Source organism: Astyanax mexicanus, chromosome 1, assembly GCF_023375975.1.
Source record: "Astyanax mexicanus isolate ESR-SI-001 chromosome 1, AstMex3_surface, whole genome shotgun sequence".
NCBI lineage: Eukaryota > Metazoa > Chordata > Actinopteri > Characiformes > Acestrorhamphidae > Astyanax > Astyanax mexicanus.
The window spans coordinates 11,042,769-11,067,434 of record NC_064408.1 but is presented as its reverse complement, the minus strand read 5'-3'; the positions used below and the strand labels follow the sequence as shown (position 1 = coordinate 11,067,434).

The 24,666-nt window shown below is 40.3% G+C and overlaps 1 protein-coding gene across 1 annotated transcript in view; it reads left to right on the top strand.

Annotated features, from left to right (window-relative positions):
- Positions 1-24,340, top strand: part of LOC103038949 (adapter molecule crk) — a 30,089-nt gene extending 5,749 nt beyond the window's left edge. Inside the window, exons 2-3 of the mRNA XM_022665749.2 lie at positions 13,633-14,219; positions 16,450-24,340. Of these exons, the coding sequence (XP_022521470.1) occupies positions 13,633-14,219; positions 16,450-16,584 (722 nt within the window). The 3' untranslated portion in view covers positions 16,585-24,340. The remainder of the gene's footprint in view (positions 1-13,632; positions 14,220-16,449) is intronic.
- The last annotated feature ends 326 nt before the right edge of the window (positions 24,341-24,666 follow it).

The window sequence follows — 24,666 nt, the reverse complement described above, 5'->3', positions numbered from 1 at the left end:
AACTACTCTCTGGATATTTGGCCTATCACCTCCATTTCAGTCTTGCTGCACACTGTAGAGTCTCTAGGTAAATGTTCATTAAAAACATTTGTGAAAATTTCACATACAATACTCTCCAGGCATCAAGCAATCTGTGCGTCCTTGGAATTTCTAACCTAAATTGCTGTAACTCTGCAGTATTTGCTGTAATCTCACAATGTTAAAGACCTCTGTACAATATCACTCTGATGAAGCGCCATTTAATACAGAACTAGATTAAGAATAACTTGACATTACATGTCATATCAGAACATTCACTCCTTTGTGCCTCTTCTCAACATTAATAACAGGTGAAAGACTTTTGATCATTTTAAATGTGACAGAATGTCTCCAATTGTGTTAGACCTTCTTACACATCACCATCCTATGCTCTAGTAGGCACCATTGTGCTAGTTGGTGCTTGATGAAGCGCCATTTAATTCAGAACTAGATTTATAATAACTTCGTAATTACATGTCACATCAGAACATTCACTCCTTTGTGTTAATTTAAACTTGTTTGGTCAAACATTTCAGCTTGTTCTGCAAAGGTTCAAAGGTCAATCTGAATACCACTTTGTGAACATTCTGGTTGAAGCCACCTGATCAATACCAATAACATGTAGACACCTTTTGACTAGTTCTAACTCACTTAATGAATATCCTACAAAGTTCACTAGATTTACATGTGAATTTAAGCACTGATCAGGTTGAAAGGCCTCTGCTCAACATTAATAACAGGTGAAAAACTTGATAATTTCTAAATGTGACAGGGCATCTCCAATCATATTAGACCTTCTTACACATCACCATTCAATGCTCCAGTAGGCACCATTGTGCAAGTTGGTGCTTGAACCCGATGATTGCCGCTTGCGGCTATATTTTGCACTTGATTTTGCAACATAGTAATATTCTGTTAATCAAGGTAGCCTCACAGGTATCATGTTCACATTCTATCCTCCAGAATGGTTTGCAATCTTTGTAGATGTGTACCATGCCTAAGTTTTAACCTGCACACCTTTTCAAGTGGACCCAAGCAAAGTTCACTGTACCGTGCTGTGGCATGGTACACAGTGCTCACACTAGTCAAAAAAACTAGGCTTTGGGTGGGGGACCCATATAAAAATAAGTTTTTATTTAGCTATTTTTTTAAAGAACTTACTAGCAGCTTATATTTTGAACAACGTGCAAAAACATCTACATTTCATTGAAGGAAAATGTAAAAAATGAAAATCACTGTAATAAAAGTTTTTATAGAAGCCTATCTACAGAGATTCCATCTAGTAGGGTCTTTATGTAAAAATGTATAGTCTCTCTTACTCCATATAATATGACTTCAGTGTAACCTCTTAGCTCTACAGTCAAATCTGAGAATGTGTGTGTGGCTGTGACTGACTGGTGTGTGATTTTTGGAAAGGATGTGATGTTCCGTCAGGCATGTCGTCAGTTTCCAAGACAGGCAGATACAAGTTCATATTCAGAAGCATGGCTGCTGCTTTCAACATGAGCACTGTCACAGATTTCTGAGATCTTCAGTGATACCAAAAGCAAACCCGCAGATGGAGGTGGGTCATTAGGATCCACTGAATTAAAAAATCTGATAAAGGGTAAAGGGTATGGTTAAAGAGAGTTTTGGCAACTTGCAAATGAACAATTGAATACTGAAGCTGCAGCTGCTTATTTATGACTCTTTTCCCTAGTATAGCTTTTAATGTGGTACCACTGTAGATTTTCAGTGTAAAGGTGTGGCTGTAATTTGGACCTCAAAGTTTTGTACCACCAAAAGACATAGACCACTGAAGTTGTATGTTATTCTTTAGTCTTTGTTATGCTCGTATGTGGTGCAGGGCTAAATGATTTTATATTTTATGACTTTCTTTTAAAGTCAAACGAGTGCTAGATGTTAATCTACACAGATTTCTCTCCTAGAAACTGTTTATCTGGGTGAGTAAAGCACTATTGTTAATTTACAGTGAGCTTAGATTCTTGATTTTCTCCAGCACTAGGCTGGAGCATTAGCAGCTAACTGCTCCAGCAGTGCTAGCCAGGGTTAGGAGCAGGTAACATGCTGATAATACTCCCCTCTGAATAGGGAAATAGCAAGCGCAGTTAACGGGTAATGCTAATACTGCTCCAGCAGTGCTAGCCAGGGTTAGGAGCAGGCTACAGGCTGATAATACCCCCCTCTGAATGGGTAAATAGCGAGTACAGTTAGCGGTTAATGCTAATGCTACTCCTGCAGTGCTAGCCAGGTCTAGGAGCAGGCAACAGGCTAATAAAACTCCCCTCTGAACGGGTAAATAACAAGTGCAGTTAATGAGTAATGCTAATGCTGCTACAGCAGTGCTAGCCAGGGTTAGGAGCAGGCATCAGGCTGATAATACTCACCTGAACAGGGAAATAGTGGCTAATGCTAATGCTACCCCACCCTGGTGCTGGAGAACCTTCACTAAAACTACTGTATAATGGCTTCACTGCTCCTTACACACATTAGGCACACCGGATTATAGGACGCACTGACTATTTTTGGGAAAATTAAAGGATTTTAAGTGCGCCTTAGAGTGCAAAGAATATGGTATATTGTGGATTTCATCAGTGCTTTTTAAAAAACACACTGCAAAGTGTAAATTAGTCTTATTTGTTTTAGGTAAAGCTCATTTTGCTGTTTTTAAAGAAGAAATCTGGTGTGGAATGGGCTTGCGTTGTAGTGAAACATAATAACGAGTACAAACTTTTGTTAAAAAGCACACCTCCGTTCACCTCCAGCATTCTGAAATATAGTGCTTTTATCTAATGCTCCGATGCTTGAGCAGTTTTACTGCTCGGTGAACCCATGCCCAGTTTTTACCTGAGTGTGTAGACAGAGTGAGGAAGGTTGGGAGGGTGGAGGGTGGAGAAGTGGAATTTCCCGGCGGAACTGCAAGGTGCTTGACACTCAGAGGCTTATGCTGGGAATGAATGGGTTGGGTGACACAGCCAGGATGACTGTTCAGTATGGTGTTTGTGGAATGTGTGTGATCTTGTGCCTCGTCCTCTCGGGTACGCATGTGCAGACAGCTGGATCTAACAGGATGAATGAAGTGGCAGGGCTGGTTCCTTCTGTGTGTAAGAGAACATGAGCTATGGTCACATTTTCCTGCAGCTCTGAATCACCTCTGTTACTGATCTACAGGCCTCAGTATAACTGTAGAGGAAAGAAGCAGGATCTGTTCTGCCACAAATGATCCAGTGACTCGTTGCTGATATGCTTTCTGTTGCTGATGTACGGTTGTATGCAAAATGCTGGGGCAGCCTTAGTTGTGATTATTTGTTTTATATTTACATTTATTGCATTTGTTGTTGTTGACTCTAGATGAAGTACAAATCCTCAACTTTCTTCTGCACAAGGTTAACCCTTAGAACCCTACGGAAGGATTTTACATCCAAAATCGCACCTTGTGTTCTCAGCTTAATTATTTAGGAATCCCTTCACACATATACATAATCCATATATGGTTAGATAGGGCGAAACTTATTCTTTCTAAAAATAGTGATGACATCCCAGTGTGGTAAAGCTAAATCTACAAGAAACCCATTGAGAAAAACACCTAAAAAAATGAGATCTCCTTCCCCAACCAATATTATTTACCTTCAAACATATTTATGTTGTTTCAAACCAAATAATAATATCAGTAAATGACTCAAAAGTGTTCACAGAAAAAGTGTGAAACTACCTGCTTTACTCAAACTAAAGCTAGGTATGTTGTGCACACTACTTTATATAGTTTTTATTTTACTTGCACATTTTTACTAAGTAGTTATTTTTATTTATTTAGACTAAAAAGTTCACATTTTTGTATATAGTTTTCTTTGTGTGTCCTGATTAAAATACTGAAAGGCATAGGCTGCTCTGATTGTCAGGTTTTTCGTATCTACATGTATCCTAGAGGTGTGATTATTGATTATCAAGAAAAATAAATCCACCTGATGCTGTTTCTCCATGTATTTTGTTAAAGTAATAATTAATAAGTCATGTAATGAACTATCATCAATATTCTTATGCTTTCAACTCATATACACTCAGGCTAAAAAAAATTGAAAAGATATCTTAGGTGTGAATATATTTAAAGTCTATACATTCAAAAATCAGGCGCTTGGTAAAATTTTTACCAAAACATGATCAGTTCCAGGAAAATATAACAATTCTGCTTCCTTTTACATTTTTAACGATTACATCTTTGAGCGGCCGTATAGCTTCTGGAGTAAAAGAGATCAGGGCATGTGTCTGTCTGATATAATTACTGTGTTATAAGACCTGAAAGAGGAACTGACAAAAACGGAAAAAAAAAACCACACCAAAACAGCCTAGAGTTCAAAGGGTTAAAGGAGAAACCCTCAGCATTATGAAATACAGCACTTTTAGCCGATGCTCCCAACAGGCTTAAAATGATAGTGATAAGGGCATTACCCATTAAAAAAATCACTACTTAGACCATTAACAAGCACAAAGTAGCTCCACACTTCAATGGTAGAATTCAAAGGGCTCTGACATTTAAAATGAGGCCCTAAGAGCTCTAAAAGTGCACAAATAGTTTATTAAAAACGCTGTTTATACACACAGTACCTTCAAGTAGTTCTCAAAGTGCTGACACCTTGATATTAAGTCACACTAAGTCAACTGACGAGTCACTGAGCAGTAGAATCATTTGAGCTAAGTTCATGCTGTTTGTTGGTTTGTTGTATGGTGCTCCTTCAGTCTCATGTGCAGTCACCAGATATTTTCAGCAGCAGCTGGAATTCATGCATGTCAGCAGAATTAATTTTGCAGTATATGTTATGTAATGGCACCGGTGTTGCTTTTTCCGAGACCGTGCACGTTCTGCCCTAGCCCAACCCAACCCGAGCCATGAACTGTCATTATGAGCCCGATCCGCCCCGCCCCATAAACTGGCTGTTTTCGGACTGTTTGAATGAGCGAAATATGATCAGAATTATGTTAATTAACACTGTAACATAGAAGCATAGAACTACTATTTAATCAAAATGATTTTTAAGAACAGCTACATAGAGTGCTGCAAGTCGAGAGAGAGACAGAGAGAGAGAGAGAGAGAGAGAGAGAGAGAGAGAGAGAGAGAGAGAGAGAGAGAGAGAGAGAGAGAGAGAGAGAGAGAGAGAGAGAGAGAGAGAGAGAGAAAGAGAGAGAGAAAGAGAGAGAGAAAGAGAGAGAGAAAGAGAGAGAGAAAGAGAGAGAGAAAGAGAGAAAGAAAGAGAGAAAGAAAGAGAGAGAGAGAGAGAAAGATAGAGAGAAAGAAAGAGAGAAAGAAAGAGAGAAAGAAAGAGAGAAAGAGAGAAAGAAAGAAAGAGAGAAAGAAAGAAAGAGAGAAAGAAAGAAAGAGAGAAAGAAAGAAAGAAAGAGAGAGAGAAAGAAAGAAAGAGAGAGAGAAAGAAAGAGAGAAAGAAAGAAAGAGAGAGAGAAAGAAAGAGAGAAAGAAAGAAAGAGAGAGAGAAAGAGAGAGAGAGAAAGAGAGAGAGAGAAAGAGAGAGAGAAAGAGAGAGAGAAAGAGAGAGAGAAAGAGAGAAAGAAAGAGAGAAAGAAAGAGAGAAAGAGAGAAAGAGAGAAAGAGAGAGAGAAAGAGAGAGAGAGAGAGAAAGATAGAGAGAAAGAAAGAGAGAAAGAAAGAGAGAAAGAAAGAAAGAGAGAAAGAAAGAAAGAAAGAGAGAGAGAAAGAAAGAAAGAGAGAGAGAAAGAAAGAGAGAGAGAAAGAAAGAGAGAAAGAAAGAAAGAGAGAGAGAAAGAAAGAGAGAGAGAAAGAAAGAGAGAAAGAAAGAAAGAAAGAAAGAAAGAGAGAGAGAAAGAAAGAGAGAAAGAAAGAGCGAGATATTTGCATGTTCTGGTGTATGAGCTACTCACAGGTAAAGGTTCTCACATACTGTATCTCATTTTTCTCTTTTATCTCCTTGTGCTCATATTCTAGTCCCATACATAATTCTGCAGCTCCCTTAGTGTTTTCTGTTGTATTTTGAGGCTAGCGCGAGCGCTTACAACTAACACCGCGGACCGCACTGCCGCTGTTGTGCCGAATCCGACTCCCTGCTGAATCTGACTCCTGCTTCGCGGACAGAATCGGCACAACACCCCCCGCTGTACAACTGCGGGAATGAAAACAGCTCTTATAAATAAATTATTTTTTTCACTTTCAGTTTTCGTTATTTGGTTCGATTTCGTTAACAATAATAATTGGTTACTTAGCAACATTTTGATTATCACACCAGAGCTTTATGTAAAAATAAAAATATAATTAAAAAACAAATGCCTACATCTCAGACTATTTTCTGGAGCCCGACCCGACCCGAAGAATGTGGTGGGAAATCTCGGCCCGAACCGGGTCAGGTTGGGTTTGGGCAGACAATCTAAGCTCTAATTTAAATGGTCATAAAAAAGCACCATTATTTTTGATCTGATATTTAAGTTGGCTGGTAATTACTAAAGCATGTGTGTAGTGGGCTGTATTGGAGATTTTTCTTCTAGAACAGGGTGACAAACCTTAATCGCTGCAGACTGTCTTTCTAAATCATCAGTGGCACACCAGATTCCACTTGTTTATTCAGTTATTCAGTTAAATTGAAGGCTTGTGTTTCTGCTCGGCTGGAATATAAACCTGCAGTCACATGCTGTAGCTAGTTTCACACACCAGTTCTAGACCCGCCTGCTGAGTACTTTACTCTAGTTAATGATGTGAATCCTGAGGCAGATCTGACTTGTTATAGTTAAAAGATTTAGATAAAATAGATTGATGCCGTTAAGGGCAAATTATTTATTTATTTATTTTATTTTTTGTTTTTTAACTTTAAATGTAACGCTGGACAATATCAGTTGTTTTATTGCATTTTTATTGTGTCAACAATAAGCTTATTGATGTTATCATACTATACATGTAATTGGGGAGAGTGTAAAAAAATTGGATGTGTGTGGAAAAAATTAAAGCACTGTACTGTTCATTACCAAGCTTTTGAATAGCTGAATCTGCCACTGCTGAAGCATTTTGTCTGTCTGCAAGAATAATTCTTTTAAAATATTATTAAACATATTTACCATATCGCTGAGCACTCCGTGCGTAATTGCATACACAGAGGGTGGTGACTTTTATACTGTTTATATCAATATCGGAATTGTATTGTGTTGCTCGAAATTAAGAAATATATCATTATTTTTGCTGTATTGTCCAGCCCTAAGTCAATGTAAGAGGAATTTACATGTCAGACAACTTGGCAGTATTAGTAGTGTATTGACGAGAACCTATCTATGCAATATTTTTGTATTAATGACCACAGTTAATATAACAATATGAATAAACCACATTGATCTGCCACCAATCGTTACATTGTTATTGTGAACTATTCATCAGATTGATACAGTATCCCAGACGTTCAATACTTTAGTATGTTAATTTTTTTTTTCTTACGTTCGTATTTGAGGCCACATCCTTTTGTAACCACCCTCTCTTGTAGAATAACTACATTAATAATGTAAAACAATCAGGTAAATTGAATAATTTCTGTAGTAATTACTGTAAAAAAATCCACATTTAAAAGTATGTTTTTACATACGTCCATTTTAAACGTTAGCAATGTACCAGGACATTCAGACCTTGGCACCTGACAGTATGTTGGTCAGTTGACTTGGCTTTGTAATGACTCAGATTTGGCACATTACGTTTGGTGATTGGTTGATTCATGGTTCAGAAATGCAGACAGAGATGTTTTTATTTAGTGGACGATTCATGGTGCGTCATGATGGACATGTTGAAGGATAGGCTTTGTTCGGATTAGGGATTTTCCTGGTTTGCGTTTAATGATCTATTTAAACCTGCCTCAAAATCCTTAATCATTGGTTCTCAGGCTTAATTCAGGAGTAGGCTAGATGCTCAAAAACACACCTATTTCAACTCTACAACATTGCCAGAAAGCTGACACACATCAGAAGATTTGTTATTTTGTGAATTTATGGTCAGCAGTAGCCATTAGGTGTGTAACTGAGCCTTCACAGTTTGGTGCACAGTAGAGGTACACTGAATATTTGGCAACCGAAAAATGACTGAATTTGTAAAAAGACAGTCGAAGTTGTTCTGAACAGTGACCAATTTATTTAAAGTCATATTGCAGTGTCTCTAAAATTTATATTCACTCTCATATTCATGAGAATAGCATATTTAACTAGAAAAGGCAAAGTTCGTGAACGAACTTTAAGTTGGCTTGGAAAAGTACGCTAATAACATTTGAAAAGTTAAAATAGTTGCTAAGCTGTTTCTGTCGGAAGAGTGTGAAGAGTCGTTGATATGCTGTTAACCTTTGGCTAAAAGCTAAATACCAAAAATGCTGAAATCTAAAAACGTTTGGTTAAATGCTTAAATCTAGAAATGTTTGGTAAAATGCTGAAATCGAAAAACTTTTGGTTAAACGCTGAAATCTTAAAACGTTTGGTTAAACGCTGAAATCTTAAAATGTTTGGTTAAACGCTGAAATCTAAAAACCTTTGGTTAAATGCTGAAATCTAAAACTTCTGGTTACATGCTGAAATCTAAAAACTTTCCAGGTGGTTGTTAAGGTGTTGCTATCTGGTTGCTAGGCAGTTGCTAACATATTCCACATGGTTGCTAAGTGGTTGCTAGGCAGTTTCTAGCGTTTTCCAGGTGGTTGCTAAGATGTTGTTAAGTGGTTGCTAGGCAGTTGCTATCATTTATAAAGTGGTTGCTAAGTGGTTGCTAGGCAGTTGCTAACGTTTTCCATGTGGTTGCTAAGGTGTTGGTAACTGGTTGCTAGGCAGTTGCTATAATTTCTAAAGTGGTTGCTAAGTGGTTGCTAGGCAGTTGCTATCATTTCTAAAGTGGTTGCTAAGTGGTTGTTAGGCAGTTGCTAACGTATTCAATGTGGTTGCTAACTGGTTGCTAGGCAGTTGCCAATGTTTTCTAGGTGGTTGCTATGGTGTTGCTAACTGGTTGCTAGGCAGTTGCTATCATTTCTATAGTGTTTGCTAAGTGGTTGCTAGGCAGTTGCTATCATTTCTAAAGTGTTTGCTAAGTGGTTGCTAGGCAGTTGCTAACGTTTTCCATGTGGTTGCTAAGTGTTTGCTAAGTGGTTGCTAGGCAGTTGCTATCATTCCTAAAGTGGTTGCTGAGTGGTTGCTAGGCAGTTGCTAACGTTTTCTACGTGGTTGCTAGGCAGTTGCTATCATTTCTAAAGTGGTTGCTAAGTGGTTGTTAGGCAGTTGCTAACGTATCCATGTGGTTACTAAGTGGTTGCTAGGCAGTTGCTGTCATTTCTAAAGTGGTTGCTAAGCTGTTGCTAGGCAGTTGCTAACGTTTTCCAGGTGGTTGCTAAGGTGTTGCTAACTGGTTGTGGTGTGGGTTGTAGAGTGTGTGTGGTGTTGAGCGTGTGTGGTGTGTGGAGTGCGTGGTGTGGTGTGGCTAAGGTGTTGCTAACTGGTTGTAGTGTGGGCTGTAGAGTGTGTGGTGTGGAGTGTGTTGGGTGAGGAGTTTGTGGGGTGTGTAGAGTGCGTGGTGTGGTGTGGGGTGTATGTGGTGTGGTGTGTGTGGTGTGGTGTATGTGGTGTGGTGTATGTGTGGTGGAGTGTGGGGTGTGTGTCAGGTGTGGAGTGTGTGTTGTGAGGGGTATGTGTGGTGTGAACTGTGTGTGGTATGTGTGGGGTATGGGGTATGTGTGGTGTGGAGTGTGTGTGGTGTGGGGTATATGAGCTGTGGAGTGTGTGTGTGGTTTAAAGTGTGTGGGGTATGTGGGGTGGGGTGTGGAGTGTGTGGTGTGGTGTATGTGGTGTGGTGTATGTGTGGTGGAGTGTGGGGTGTGTGTCAGGTGTGGAGTGTGTGTTGTGAGGGGTATGTGTGGTGTGAACTGTGTGTGGTATGTGTGGGGTGGAGTGTGTATGGTGTGGGGTATGTGAGCTGTGGAGTGTGTGTGGTATGGAGAGTGTGGGGTATGGGGTATGTGTGGTGTGGAGTGTGTGTGGTGTGGGGTATATGAGCTGTGGAGTGTGTGTGTGGTTTAAAGTGTGTGGGTATGTGTGGTGTGGAGTGTATGGTGTGGGGTGTGTGTGGTATGTGTGGGGTGGAGTGTGTGTGGTGTATGTGAGCTGTGGAGTGTGTGTGGTTTAAAGTGTGTGTGGTGTGGGGTATGAAGTGTGTGTGGGGTGGGGTGTGTGGTGTGAGCTGTGGAGTTTGTCTGGTGTGTTGTGTGGGGTATGTGTGGTGTGAAGTGTGTGTGGTATATGATGTAGTGTGTAGGGTGTGGTGTGGTGTGAGTGGTGTGGGGTATGTGTGGTGTGGATTGTGTGTGGTGTGGGGTGTGTAGAGTGTGTGGTGGGGGTGTGGACTGTGTGGGGTGTGTGGTATGTGAGGTGTGGACTGTGTGTGGGGTGTTAAGTGTGTGTGGTGTGAAGTGTGTGGGTGTGGTGTCTGTCCGTGGGGTGTGGTGTGGAGTGTGTGTGGTGTGGGGTATGTGAGCTGTGGAGTGTGTGGGGTGTGGGGTATGTGAACTGTGGAGTGTGTGTGTGTGGTTTAAAGTGTGTGTGGTGTGGGGTATGAAGTGTGTGTGGGGTGGAGTGTGTGGTGTGTGGTATGTGAGGTGTGGACTGTGTGTGGGATGTTCAGTGTGTGTGGTGTGAAGTGTGTGGGTGTGGTGTCTGTCCGTTGGGTGTGGTGTGGAGTGTGTGGGGTGTGGGGTATGTGAACTGTGGAGTGTGTGTGTGGTTTAAAGTGTGTGTGGTGTGGGGTATGAAGTGTGTGTGGGGTGGAGTGTGTGGTGTGGGCTATGTAAGCTGTGGAGTGTGTGTGGTTTAAAGTGTGTGTGGTGTGGGGTTTGTGTGGTGTGGATTGTGTGTGATGTGGTGTGGTGTGTAGAGTGTGTGTGGGGTGTGTAGTGTGTGTGGTGGGGGTGTGGACTGTGTGGGGTGTGTGGTATGTGAGGTGTGGACTGTGTGTGGGGTGTTCAGTGTGTGTGGTGTGAAGTGTGTGGGTGTGGTGTCTGTCCGTGGGGTGTGGTGTGGAGTGTGTGTGGTGTGGGGTATGTGAGCTGTGGAGTGTGTGGGGTGTGGGGTATGTGAACTGTGGAGTGTGTGTGTGTGGTTTAAAGTGTGTGTGGTGTGGGGTATGAAGTGTGTGTGGGGTGGAGTGTGTGGTGTGTGGTATGTGAGGTGTGGACTGTGTGTGGGGTGTTCAGTGTGTGTGGTGTGAAGTGTGTGGGTGTGGTGTCTGTCCGTGGGGTGGGGTGTGGTGTGGAGTGTGTGTGGTGTGGGGTATGTGAGCTGTGGAGTGTGTGGGGTGTGGGGTATGTGAACTGTGGAGTGTGTGTGTGGTTTAAAGTGTGTGTGGTGTGGGGTATGAAGTGTGTGTGGGGTGGAGTGTGTGGTGTGGGCTATGTAAGCTGTGGAGTGTGTGTGGTTTAAAGTGTGTGTGGTGTGGGGTTTGTGTGGTTTGAAGTGTGTGTGGTGTTTGTGTGGTCTGGAGTGTGTGTGGTGTGGGGTATGTGTGGTTTGAAGCGTGTGTGGTGTGGGGTATGTGTGGTTCGAAGTGTTTGTGGTGTGGAGTGTGTGGGGTGTGTAGAGTGTGTGGTGTGGTGTTGGTTGTGTGTGGGGTGGGGTGTGGAGTGTGTTTGGGGTGGGGTGTGGAGTAAGTGGTGTGGTGTATGTGTGGGGTGTGTGTGTCAGGTGTGGAGTGTGTGTGGTGTGGGCTATGTGTGGTGTGAACTGTGTGTGGTATGTGTGGTGTGGAGTGTGTATGGTGTGGGGTATGTGTGCTGTGCAGTGTATGTGGTGTGGGGTGTGAAGTGTGTGTGGTATGTGTTGGGTGGAGTGTGTGGTGTGGGGTATGTGAGCTGTGGAGTGTGTGTGTGGTTTAAAGCATGTATGGTGTGGGGTTTGTGTTGTATGGAGTGTGTGTGGTGTGGGGTGTGGACTGTGTGTGGGGTGTGTGTGGTGTGGTGTGAGTGGTGTGGGGTATGTGTGGTGTGGATTGTGTGTGATGTGGTGTGGTGTGTAGAGTGTGTGTGGGGTGTGTAGTGTGTGTGGTGGGGGTGTGGACTGTGTGGGGTGTGGTTTGTGTGGTATGTGAGGTGTGGACTGTGTGTGGGGTGTGAAGTGTGTGGGTGTGGTGTCTGTCCGTGGGGTGTGGTGTGGAGTGTGTGTGGTGTGGGGTATGTGTGGTGTGGAGGGTGTGGGGTATGTGTGGTGTGTGCGTAGTGTTGGGTGTGTGTAGTGTGTGTGAGTGTGTGTAGTGGGGTGAGCGTGTGGTGTGGAGTGTGTAGTGTAGTGTGGGGTGTGAGTTCTGGTGTGTGGGGTGTGTGTGAGAGTGTGTAGTGGGGTGAGTGTGTTGTGGGTGTGTGGAGTGTGGGGTGTGTAGTGTGTGGTGTGTGGAGTGTGTGGTGTGTGGCTGAAGCTGTGTGGTCAGTATCTGGTTTATTCAGTAGGATCTTATATATACAGATACAGTACTGAGGAGCAGGGCAGAGAGGGGGGCCGTGCGCAGCACCGGCTGGTGTGTGTGAGAAGGCCAACATTCCGCCCATTCATTCCTATGGGGAAACTTCGTACGACATTTGTACGAAAACCGTATGTCGTATTGTTTTCGGAAAGAACAAGATAAGTTCTATATGACTTTCGATTTTCGTCTTTGTATCTCAAAAATTGTGAAAAACATGGGCGTTCAAAATTCTCCCAATTCATTGTCTATGGGAAAAAAGTCGTACATTTACGAATTTTTACAAAAACCGTGTGATGTATCGCTCCAAAAAGCACAAGCAACCTAAGTGGGCATAGGTCCTACGATTCTCTGAAGTTTCATGGTTGTAGGTTGAAAGCTGTGGGAGGAGTAGCGTATTCCCAGCCAACTTAATAATAAGAATAAGAAGATTACGAAGAACAATAAATTGGCTTTTCCAAGCCAACTTAAATAGTAATGCTGAGTAGGGGTGGGCGAAATTGTCTTAAAATATCATCACCAATATTTTAACTATTCTAAGCAATGACAAAACATTGACCTAAAAATGTAAATGTCTGCTGCAACAAATTGAATATTAAAGTTTAGCCATTTTCATAAGATTATAACAGAAGTTAATAATTAATTAATCGGCATGTCATGATACTAATAATGTACTCATGTACTAATGTATCCATGATTGAAGTAAAATAAAGGATCTAGTAGATATTTAATGGGAAATAAGAACAGTGTGCATGTGTGATGACACACATGGTCCTAAAATAATATTGCAATATTGCAAGATATAAAAAATGTTTCCGATATTCTTGTGTACAATGCGATATGGCACACCCCTAGTCCTGAGGTTAATTTGTGACCAGATAAATTTATGAGCAAGTTTACACTTCTAAAGTGAATATATTACTAAATTCTACTTCTGAGGTAAATGTGAAAAGCAAAAATACATTTAACCCTCTTATCTTTGTGGTCAATTTGACCCCAGTAATTGTTTAGTCTAGATAAAATAAAATTACTTAACGATTACTGAGGACAGTCAAATAAACAAACAATTAACATATTACATTTTCAATTTCTGTGTTATTCTATTAACTTTAATTTTTCTGGCTCTAATCTTAACCCTGATTTTTGTCCAGGTTTGATGTCTTCGCGTTTCCGTATCGGGGACCAGGAGTTCGACACCCTTCCAGGTCTGCTAGAGTTCTACAAGATCCACTACCTGGACACCACCACGCTAATCGAGCCCATCAACAGATCCAAGCACGCCAGCTTCATCAGCACAGCTGCACCAGCTGGAGCTCCCCAGAGGTCCGAGGATGCGGAGTACGTACGCGCCCTCTTCGACTTCCCCGGAAACGATGACGAGGACCTGCCGTTCCGTAAGGGCGACGTGCTGCGGGTGCTGGAGAAGCCTGAGGAGCAGTGGTGGAACGCTCAGAACAGCGAGGGACGCTCTGGCATGATCCCGGTGCCCTACGTGGAGAAGTACCGGCCGTCTTCACCAACTTCTCAACTAGGCGGGGCTCCTGTGGGTCAGACAGGTCTGGGGACCCCCTCGGTCGGCTCACTGGATGGTAACGGAGGTCCAGTCCCCACAAAGCTCGACTACGCCCAGCCTGTGGTCAACACTCCTCTTCCTAACCTGCAGAACGGGCCGGTGTACGCCAGGGCTATCCAGAAGAGGGTGCCCAATGCCTATGACAAGACTGCCCTCGCCCTAGAGGTAAGAGCAGACTGTCCTGTAGTAGAGAAATTTTAAACAAGAGACATGGAGTTAACAGATTTATTCACATAAGCCACAAAAAACAATGATTCGCAAAAAACATAAGTTTCAAATCAAACTTATTTGTATATCCCTTTTTACAACTGATAGCTGATACAAAGCAGCTTTACTGGAAAGTGATTTAGACAAAACACTGAACATATAATACAGAACCTCTAGTGAGCACAGGGACGAGGTAAATCTCCCTCAGAGGTGGAGGAGGAAGAAACCTTGGAATGACCAAGACTTGCATATAAGGGGGGACCATCCTACCACTGGTCAGAATGTTAAATGAATGTTAAAAAGTCATTATACTTCCACACAGGTCTAATATATTCAGGTGAAGGGCAACAAAAGCAAAAAAAAGCAGTTAGATAAATTGGTTGTAATCTGTAGTAGAGAGTGAACAACCTGTCTGTGTCTGTCTGTGTCTGTCTGTGTCTGTCTGTGTCTGTCTGTGTCTGTCTGTGTCTGTCTGTGTCTGTCTGTGTCTGTCTGTGTCTGTCAATTAAAAGGTAAAAATCAATACTCTTTACAATACGTTCACATCAATTAACAGTACTTATGACAGTATTAAACATAGTTTAATGTTGTTAAATTAATGTCTCAACATTATTTTTATTATTATTGAACATTATTCAATTTTGTATGCTTAAGAATGTTTTCAATAATTTATTATAATACAAATAATTTATTGAGTGATTAGTTGACAATTTTGAAACAGTGTCTCAACCAGAGTTAGTTAATAATCAGTTAAGACATTCTTAACTTTGCCAGTACACAACACATACATTTATCATAAGTTTACATTGATGTCCATACAAAGTTTTAAATATATTTTTTCTCTTTGGTTTGCAAGATGAAACGAGTATACTTTAAGACTAAAATGTTTATTTAGAGGCACATTTTATTGCCGAATTAACAAATTACAGCATTGTTTTAATAGTATAAATATTTGACTATCACGATTTTTATATTTGATTTGTTAATATTGTGATGTTAATATAAACAAGAAAAACAGCCAAGAATGCCCACAATGGATACCTGTACCTACAAACTTCAAAAAAAGGAATTTGCCAGTTCATGTAATCTGATCTGTAGTAAACAGTCAGTCATGGATTCTGTGATTACTTTATATAGAAATACCTGAAGATATGCATTACCGTGATATTTGCATATTTTGATACTGATTTATTGTCCATCCCTAATTTGAGTAATTGAATAATAATGACCAGAGTATAACTATTATTTCTCAGAGCCTGAGTAATTATTACCCCTCCCTCTCTAACAAATAGTATATTAAATCCAGAGCCTGCATTACCAAGCAGAGGGCAAGTCCAAGCTGGAGAACTCTTTATGAAATGCTTCATAGGAAGTAGAGCAGGAACAGTTCCTTCTGTTTAACACACACACACACACACACACACACACACACACACACACACAGTATGCTTCCATCATAATTTCCTGCTTATATTCTCAAGCACTCTTTTTCTGCTCATAAACTTCTGATTCAACTCATCTGTCAATTACCAGGAAAAAAGCAAACTGTGCTGGACTCTGGCCCTCAGTTCCCCCCCCCCCCCCCCTGCTTTAAATGAACAAAAGTATTGAGACTCTTTCACTCATTTTGTTTCATTGTTTAGAAGGCTTTTTTTTAAGACATCAAAAAGTGGTTTTGTTCTCGCAAGGTACCCACAGATCCTTTAAAAGTCTTAAAATGTCTTAAATTTAATTTAACATATTTAAGGTATAAAAATTACGTTTTTTTTTTTTTTTTAGGAGGGGAGGCATTAAGTTATATCTGAGGCAGAGTGTTTCATTTTAGCTGCACTGAGTGTTTAATTTTAGTCTTGCGGAGCTAGTCACCTAATTTGCCTTTTTTGCCACAGTAATAGTATTATATTTTCTTGTGAGCGGTATTAAAAAGGTATTAAAAGTCATTAAATTTAAGCTTTAAAAATGGTGCAGATACCCTGTCTTGGCTTCAGTCTAAAATGATAGGCATAAGCCCTTTGCTTACGCCCACTGGTTTTCTGGCATGCGCTTGAACCAACCCCATGTAGTGTTTATCCTTCACAATAGATAGCAGTGTATCTGCATATGGTCTCCATTAGGAAGCAGCAGCAGTGTCATCGTCACTGCAGAAGGATGATCCTGTTGTCTTCTAACTGAGCTTTTGTGTGTGCAGGTGGGAGACATGGTGACGGTGACGAAGATCAACGTGAACGGCCAGTGGGAGGGAGAGTGCAAGGGCAAGAAAGGCCATTTCCCCTTCACACACGTCCGTCTGCTCGACCCACAACAGCCTGAGGATGAGAGCTGAGGCACATGTGCACTCATGCTCACACACACATATATACACACACACACACACACATACACGCATAAACACACTGCAGTTCTCCATGCTCTGTCATGATCATTTAGATCATTTCATCCATAGAAAATGTAGGCCTACTGATTCACTTACATGCACGCACACATACATACAGGATTTCATAGCAATAGTGTATAGCGTAAACACACATCTGCATTCACAGACAAGCATAAAACAAAATACAGCCACTCAGTGTTCCCTTTCTCTAGTAAAGACTCTTATTGTCTAAAAAACAGTGCAGTGGGAAACTCTCGGACTGAAAGAGTGAACAATACCCTCTGACTGCTGACATAATGGAGAGAAAAATAGAGAAAGAGAGAGAGAGAGAGAGAGAGAGAGAGATAAAGGGGAAGCACTGCTCATCTGTCTCTCGTCTCAAAGACTGTGGCTAGGCTTGCACTGCCCTCCTCTGGAAGTCTACACCAACACTCTTATAGGGGCATAGGGGCCAACCAACACTACCAGTCGCCCTCCAGTCTACCTTTTGTACTGAAAAGAAATGGAAAATATTATTAAGGAAAAAAAAGACATATATATTATATATATAAAAAACATTACATGCTAAATATTCTTATGCCATTTTTTTATTATTATTATTTGTATTTTACTCTGTTTATCATGCCCGATGATAATGATGATGACCCTGCTGGTTACTATGTATATGTTTCCAGACAATGTGTTTTGAGATCATTAAGTGTGTTTTACATGCACGTTCATAATCTGATTACGGTACTGCAGTTATCTGATTATTTAGGTGATCATGTTTTAGAAAAACAAAAAAACAAAGCATACGTTAAATTCTTAGAGAGTTAGGTCTTAAAATGTGGATTTTAGCTCAGTAAACTCTTAACCGGAGTATTCTGGGATGTCTCAGTCTGTGTATGAGTGAACAGACCGTGGTACCAGAAAGAAGCACGAAGTGTTTAACACAGCACCCACAAGATGGTGTCTAAACTAGGGCTGCACGATATTGTAAAAAAAATGACATTGCAAATGTTCTTTTTTCGGCTATATGTATCACGATATTAAACAATGCAGGGCCCATGATGTCACCAGCCCCGCCCCCACCCACGTGCTGTCTCACGTCCGGACCAATCAAGAGTCAGCGCCGAGCTCCACTCAAAACCCCAGGAAAACAGCAAAACAACAGTAATTGGCTCTTTAATCAGGCATTTAAATGGCTTTTTAAAGGTTTTTTGAATTAAAAGCATGAATTCAGTTGTAACTGGAAATATCTGTGCAAAACTGTCCTGGACTGAGGTGCACAGCTTTCAACACGTGCGTTTTCAAGCATGTGCCCAAGCATGCTCCCCCCCCCCTCGCGCTTCTCAGGGAGCAGCAGCTTGTCACTCCCACAGACACAGAGACAGCGCTGTGTATCTACTTCTTGTGTCAAGAATCTCAACATTGCAACATGACATGTTTGATCTAATTGCCTTAAGTGACATCACACGTCCTGTAATGTGACTATTGCGCATGCGCACATGATGATGATGCTTAAACAATATATCGTGCAGCCCTAATCTAAACACTTTAGGAGCCACACTGAAACTACAAGATTTAAATGAACCTTCTTTAAGATATAAATTAATCTTCTAGCTTTTTTTTTTTTTTTTTCCTTCATTTAGTCGAGTCGACGACTAATTCTGCCATTCCAATGCAGGATTTACCTCGCCTTCTCAAGTCTGCACAACTGTTGTCCAAAAAATACACAATAAAGCTCTAAAATAATTTAACTGTAGGCCTAATAGTTTAATCAGTAGTGTTTATTTGTTTGAACTAGGGATGCATTAATACCTTTCACCCCACAAATACCTTTCCCCCTCTCAGATCAACATATGTGGTGGTGTTTTTTTTTTTTTTCCCTGTTAACACAGCAATGTTTTGGATGTTGGTATCGGAGCCTACCAGTACCAGTATTGGTATTCATGCATTCCTAGTTTGAACTGTTTGAGTGAGAGGCCTAACTCACATTTCTAATCAACATTAACAATTATATCGACTAATGTATGTTGATATTGTTTTTCGACGTGTTAAAAAGTTTCATTATATTGCATTATATTAACATCACATTATTCTGTCAGTTTATTGGCTGATTGCCAAGCAAAATCATCTGATTTATTGCCTGACTTTCCCATTATCTGATTACCCAAGCTCCTGCAAATTCCTCAGTGCTTTAACCAGATGACTGATGATCTGATCACTGCAGTACATCATTTTCGTTTGTGAAGTACATGTAAACGCACTCACTGATTTAAAACAATAGAAATTACATTTAAGAAAAAAAATGCTGACAATTTAGGGTCCAAGATCTTATTATTTTTCGTTATGTTCATTCTCCCAGAGAGGTGAATGATGGAGGACCTTCATCGAATACTGACTAAAAGACGACAAGATCTCATCTTCTCTGTCTCTTTCCCATTCCCTTCTCCTTCCAAGTCCCTTCCTCCAGCTTCCGGTGCCAAAGACGCGCAGCACGTGTCCGCCCTGCTGCCTTGCTTATTTTTCCTGCTCCAAACAAACACCATTGTGCTTTGTGTCCAAACTCTTAAATCCACAGGCGTGCTCCTCAGTATTCTGGAACTTTTCCACAGCTGTATTATGGACAATGTAGTTTCACATCTAGTAGTAGAAAACGTAGGGTTTCCGTATTGATTGTGTTTACTTTGGCAGGCGTACATTAGTTTCCCTGAGGCACAATATAATTTATTTATCGCGCTTTCGTGTCTCCATGTGTTTCTGTGGGACCAGACTGTTGCGCAGGCCGTTGCCTGGGCCTAGAGGGAGACAGGACAGATGGACGCAGACAGGTGGGATCCTGCAGGGCGTCTCCAGCGGCTCGTCTCTTGTCGTTCTCGCTCTGCTGACTCCTCTATTAGGACAGAGGCGGCAGCGACAGCTGTGATTGACTGACAGATGAGCTTACGTAATGCTTGTTGAAGGTGCAGCGGAGCCACGGCGTCTGTAAAAGCATTCCGATCACCCAGACTATCAATCATGAGCTTTGTCAGCTGGGCCAGTCAGGATTCTAGGAAGGCCACAGGCAGTCTGCTGATTGGTCTTTACGTTTAGTTTAGAAGAAACTGTTGCACCCAATGCTGATGAAAGAAACATCATTTATTTCTGTGGGGTCACAAAAGCAGTTGGCTGAGGTTGGGTTATTACACTAAAGCCCTATCTGGACGGGATTAGTTTATCAGAGTGTCCGGGGGTAATTTTCTCTTTTATAGAGGGTGCTCTTTGATTTTATTCCTGTCCCAAACGACCATGTATGTGTTTCTTAGACATCCTCTGAGAAAATTACAGGCTGACTTATCTACTGTTTTTCTCTGAACTCCGTGGTCCTCCGGTAATTTTAGTCCCGTCAAGATTCACGTGTCTGAGTTTCGTCACCTCACGTTTAATAAAATAGCTATTTGTTCACTGCTACGCTCAGTAATTAAACTTTGGACACGCGTTTCCACAGAGATCCACGTAAACACAACAGCGAGTGGAAATGGAGAAGCTACTGAACGCAATGTCGTGATCGAGAAAGCCAAAAAAACTCACTGCTCACTGTGTAAATATTTTTCACAGACGTCCCCCTGAGAAACTAATCCCATCCAGATAGGGCTTAGAAATATCTGAATTTCATTCAGTTTTAGCTTACTGCTTTTTGTGACCCAACAGAAATAAACGCTACGTTTCTCTCGTCCCAAATAAATGTCATGCCATGTTTATCCCAACAGACTTATTAGACTAATTATTCATTATTGAAGCCATTTGAAAACTAAGCAGGTTAAAAAATGTAATGTTGCCTAGAACAAAATAAGAAAATTCTACTGTGTTTACTTAGTTTGTACTATTAAAACGGACTTTTATGTATAAAGTCATGATGCGTCATTCAAGGGAACAAAAAAGGTGCTGACAGTTTAGGGTTCGAGATTATTTTTGTTTGTTTTTTGCATTTTCCCAGAAACTAAGCAGGTTGAACGTTGTTGCCAAACATTTAATGTTGCCCAGATCAAAATTAGAAAATTCTGCTGTCCTAATTGTTTGTAGTATTAAATCTGACTTTACATATAAAGTCATGATGCATGATTCTGTATTATTTGATGAGCCACAGGGATGCTGCATTATTCTTGACTGCTGTTAAAGTTCAGAACCCTACCAGCTTAGCAAACACAAGTTCTCATGTGTATTGATGCTTTTTCCCCCCTCTAATTTAATTGAAATGTAACGGTTAAAGGATAGCTAGGCTAATGCTGCTAACATAACATTGTATGTCATTTATATTATGAATCCCAACTCACTTGACATTCGGCTATGACTGAAGTGAAGCAGATCTTATATTTTTTGCCTTATTTTTGGCTGTATGGACTTGAAAGTCTATTACCATCTTTACCATTATTCAGTGTTAGGACTGTCATGATAATTACATATTCGAATTATTGTAAAATAAATGGACATGAACTTGATTATATTGGATAATGGTGATTATCTATTGTCTATTGTGTTTATTTGGATGTTTGTTCACATTTATAACAGTGAACAGTAATTACTCCAGTCATGACATACCTGACTAATGCTTTAATAGCGGTGACTCCATACACACAGTGTACACAGACTGCAGTAGGAAATGAAAAATGTATAATAAAAGGGTATAATTGTTTTTGTTATGCTATTCTATTATCATTTCATCAGTGGCAATTAAAATGAATGTTTTGTCACAATAAAAAATGATCGTGACAGGCCTGTTCAGTGATTACATGTATTTAATGATCTGATCGTAAATTTGTTTTGCAAACAAAGTAAACTTAGAAAAAACATTTTTTATATCGAACTATGGTCTAGAAGTTTAATTAGGAAATCTCAGTAATCTGATTTCTCAATGCATCTGTGCCCAATATCTACATTTACCAGGTAAATGTAAGGTATTCTATTCTGTCAGGTATTCTATTCTCAGTCTGCACATGCATTTCATGTTAACATCACATAATAAACAGATCCAAATTCAATCTGAGCAATCAAAAGACCACTCTTTGTTAGCCTAGCCTATCTCTATCCTGATTGGCTCAATCTGGAGTCATCGATTTTTCACGAACCATTCCTGTACGTACTCGTACGCTCACATTACGTAAGCTTTTCCATTACGCTGTCCGGGCTGCCTTTTTCTCGTACGCGTCTTGGCCTGAAAAGCGCTGTTTGTAACCCAAGCTGCTGTCGTTCTGTTCTTTCTCTAACCCTTATCTCACTCCGCTCTGTGTGCAGGGCTGCAGGGGGGAAAGGGCAGAAACTGTACAAAGGAATGAATGACTTGAATTAGAGACAGAGAGAGAGATGCATTATTACTCGGACAGAACGAGTATTCACTGACTCGACCGCTTCACGCTGTGGAAAAAGAGACTGACTGAGAGGCTGTGGGGAGAGTGTACACAATGTGTATTTTTCTTTTATTGGACCTTCTCTTTTATTTTATTTTATTTTTGTTTTTGCTTGTTTTGTTGATTTTGTTTATTATTGCTTAGTATTTGTAAGGCATAGGAACAAGTATGCCTGTGCTTTAAGCAATTCTCTGATGGACAGTCTCTCAACATGTGCTCAAAATGCTACACTGAACTGTGTACTGATCTACCGTGTCTTTAAATACATTTTAAACTGGTTTATGTTCACTCCTTCATTATAAACTATATGTCTAAACCACTACTTTGCCTTTACAGAATGGAGAACTGGGTAAAAATGGGATTTCCACTTATTTAGATTTTCTTAATTTCTCATTTTCTTTGTGTTTATAATCATTAAGGTGTAAAGTCATTCTGAATGATTTGGTGTGAAATTTTCCATTCTAGAGAGCCGTAACCAAGTCGGAAAGGAACTAGAGCTTCACACGTTGTCAGACTCAAGTGGCTCAAATCTCAAATCAGATTTCTTTTACCAAATCTGATATAACATTTTATTTAAAGTTTCAGTTTCATCATTGAATGTATTGGGTGTCTCAAGTGGCTGATAGATGGGCTTATCGGAGAGGATACATGGATCACTAAAAAAAAGGACATGTCAATCGAACACACCCATTTTATTGGTGTGTTCTTGGTTTCTTTTAACACTGATTTTATTTTTTTTCTGCCTGTGGCCCAAAAAGGAATTGAAAGTATTAGATTTTGAGGTGTGGTGGTTTTTCTGTCTTTTTTTTTCTTTTTTGGCCATTCACACAGCCACACAAAACACCTGCGGACCAAATTGGAACAAAAAATATTGGATTCTGCGTTTTTTTTTTTTTTTTTTTTGCCCTTTACTCAGCCACACACAACTCTTTTACGTATGATGAAAAGTATCGAATTTAGTCCACTTTTGTCTGCTGTTTAAACATGGCCTAAGATGCATCAGAAATGCATGACGTAGTAGTTATATAGTAATACGCTTTCTGATCCCCAAGACTATGTTCACATTATCGGTCGAAATATGTGGTCCTTGTACCATATCTGACTGAAATGGCATGAATTTGAAACTTTAGATTTCACATTTTGAGTGACTTATTGTCTGTATGCAGCATTTACTGCTTAAGTCCTTAGAAGTCTGTTCACAATTCGCAGGTCAACCCTAATTGGAGGGGTGGGACTTTTATGCTTAAACACACGCCATGTTAAGCGTTACTAGAACTCCCAATCATATTTCAACCAGTGCAGTGCCTGTTCTCTTTATTTATAATGTGGGAATGTGCGTCATCATTTTATGCTCCAAAATGATTTGGAATAAGATTTTTTAGCACTGATTCCAGTGAAAGTTTAGAAGTTTTTGAGATTTTGAGGGTTTTCTAAAGATCAATTCATACTTCTGCATACCTACATCGCCATAGCCTGACTCGCACCTCCTCAGAAATGTAACTAGGCATTGCACAACGTGGACAGCAGCAGCTGTGATTGAGTTGCCCACACATTTCTGCTCTCACGGTTCAGTCTGCAGAGAAATGCAGATGCGCAGTATATACAGCTTGATTTTACCAAAGCAAAAGGATAGGAAGATGGATGATCACAAGCCATCAAACCTCACCAAGCTGAACTGCTTGAAATTTTGCACCAGTAGTGGCATTAAGTTATCCAAAAGCAGTGTGTAAGACTGGTGGAGGAGGACATGCCAAGATGCATGAAAACTGAGGCAATGTATAAAATATAAACCAGCCTTAAGGCATCCAGAGAGCTCGGAACCTGGATGTACTAATACTTTACAGTCATTATCAGCATTAATCACTGCTACAGTGCAGCATTAAAGATCAAACCAAGTGGAATGACTGTTTACATCTGAACTATCTGAATAATTCAGAATAAACTGGTGGAAGTGCTCTTTATATTGATCAAGATTATTCTCAGTCAGGAGGTTTGCTCTTTAAGGAGGATAACTGTGTGAACCTCCACACTGAATCATGAGATGATATGCACCTTACCTCCTGATGGCCTCCTCCTTTGCAACTTACATATGAGTAAGAATCGTCCCTTGTGTCTTTTATATTGATTTATATTGATTTATAGCCCTACAGATCCTTCTCTTCCATTTTCCTCATGTTGCAGGAGGACTGGGGGAAGGGGAAGCCAAGAGGGAACCTTTTCTATTGATTCTGAAACGTGCCATTGTGTTATAGCTATTATTTTAAGTTCAGATTTACGTTTTATGAGGCATGTAATGTGTTAATACACTTAGTAAATAAAAGCATATTAGTGAAAACTGACTTGTTTGGTGTTTTTGTTTTTTCATTGGTTTGTTTGGATATGATTAAAAGGTCTACAGTAGTGTAAACTAAGGGTGGGAATTCACTTATTTTACAGAGCATGCTGATGCAAAATAAGCAGTTTCTCTGATTTCACTATTTATAGGTATATATTTGAGTAAAATGAACATTATGGTTTATATTATAAACTACGGATAACATTTCTCCGTAGTTACAAATACAAATATTGTCTATTAGAGCATTTCTTTGCAGAAAATGAAAAAAAGTCAAATGAAAGAAAAAGATACAGTGCTTTTAAACCTTAAACAACAAAAGAAGTTTATATT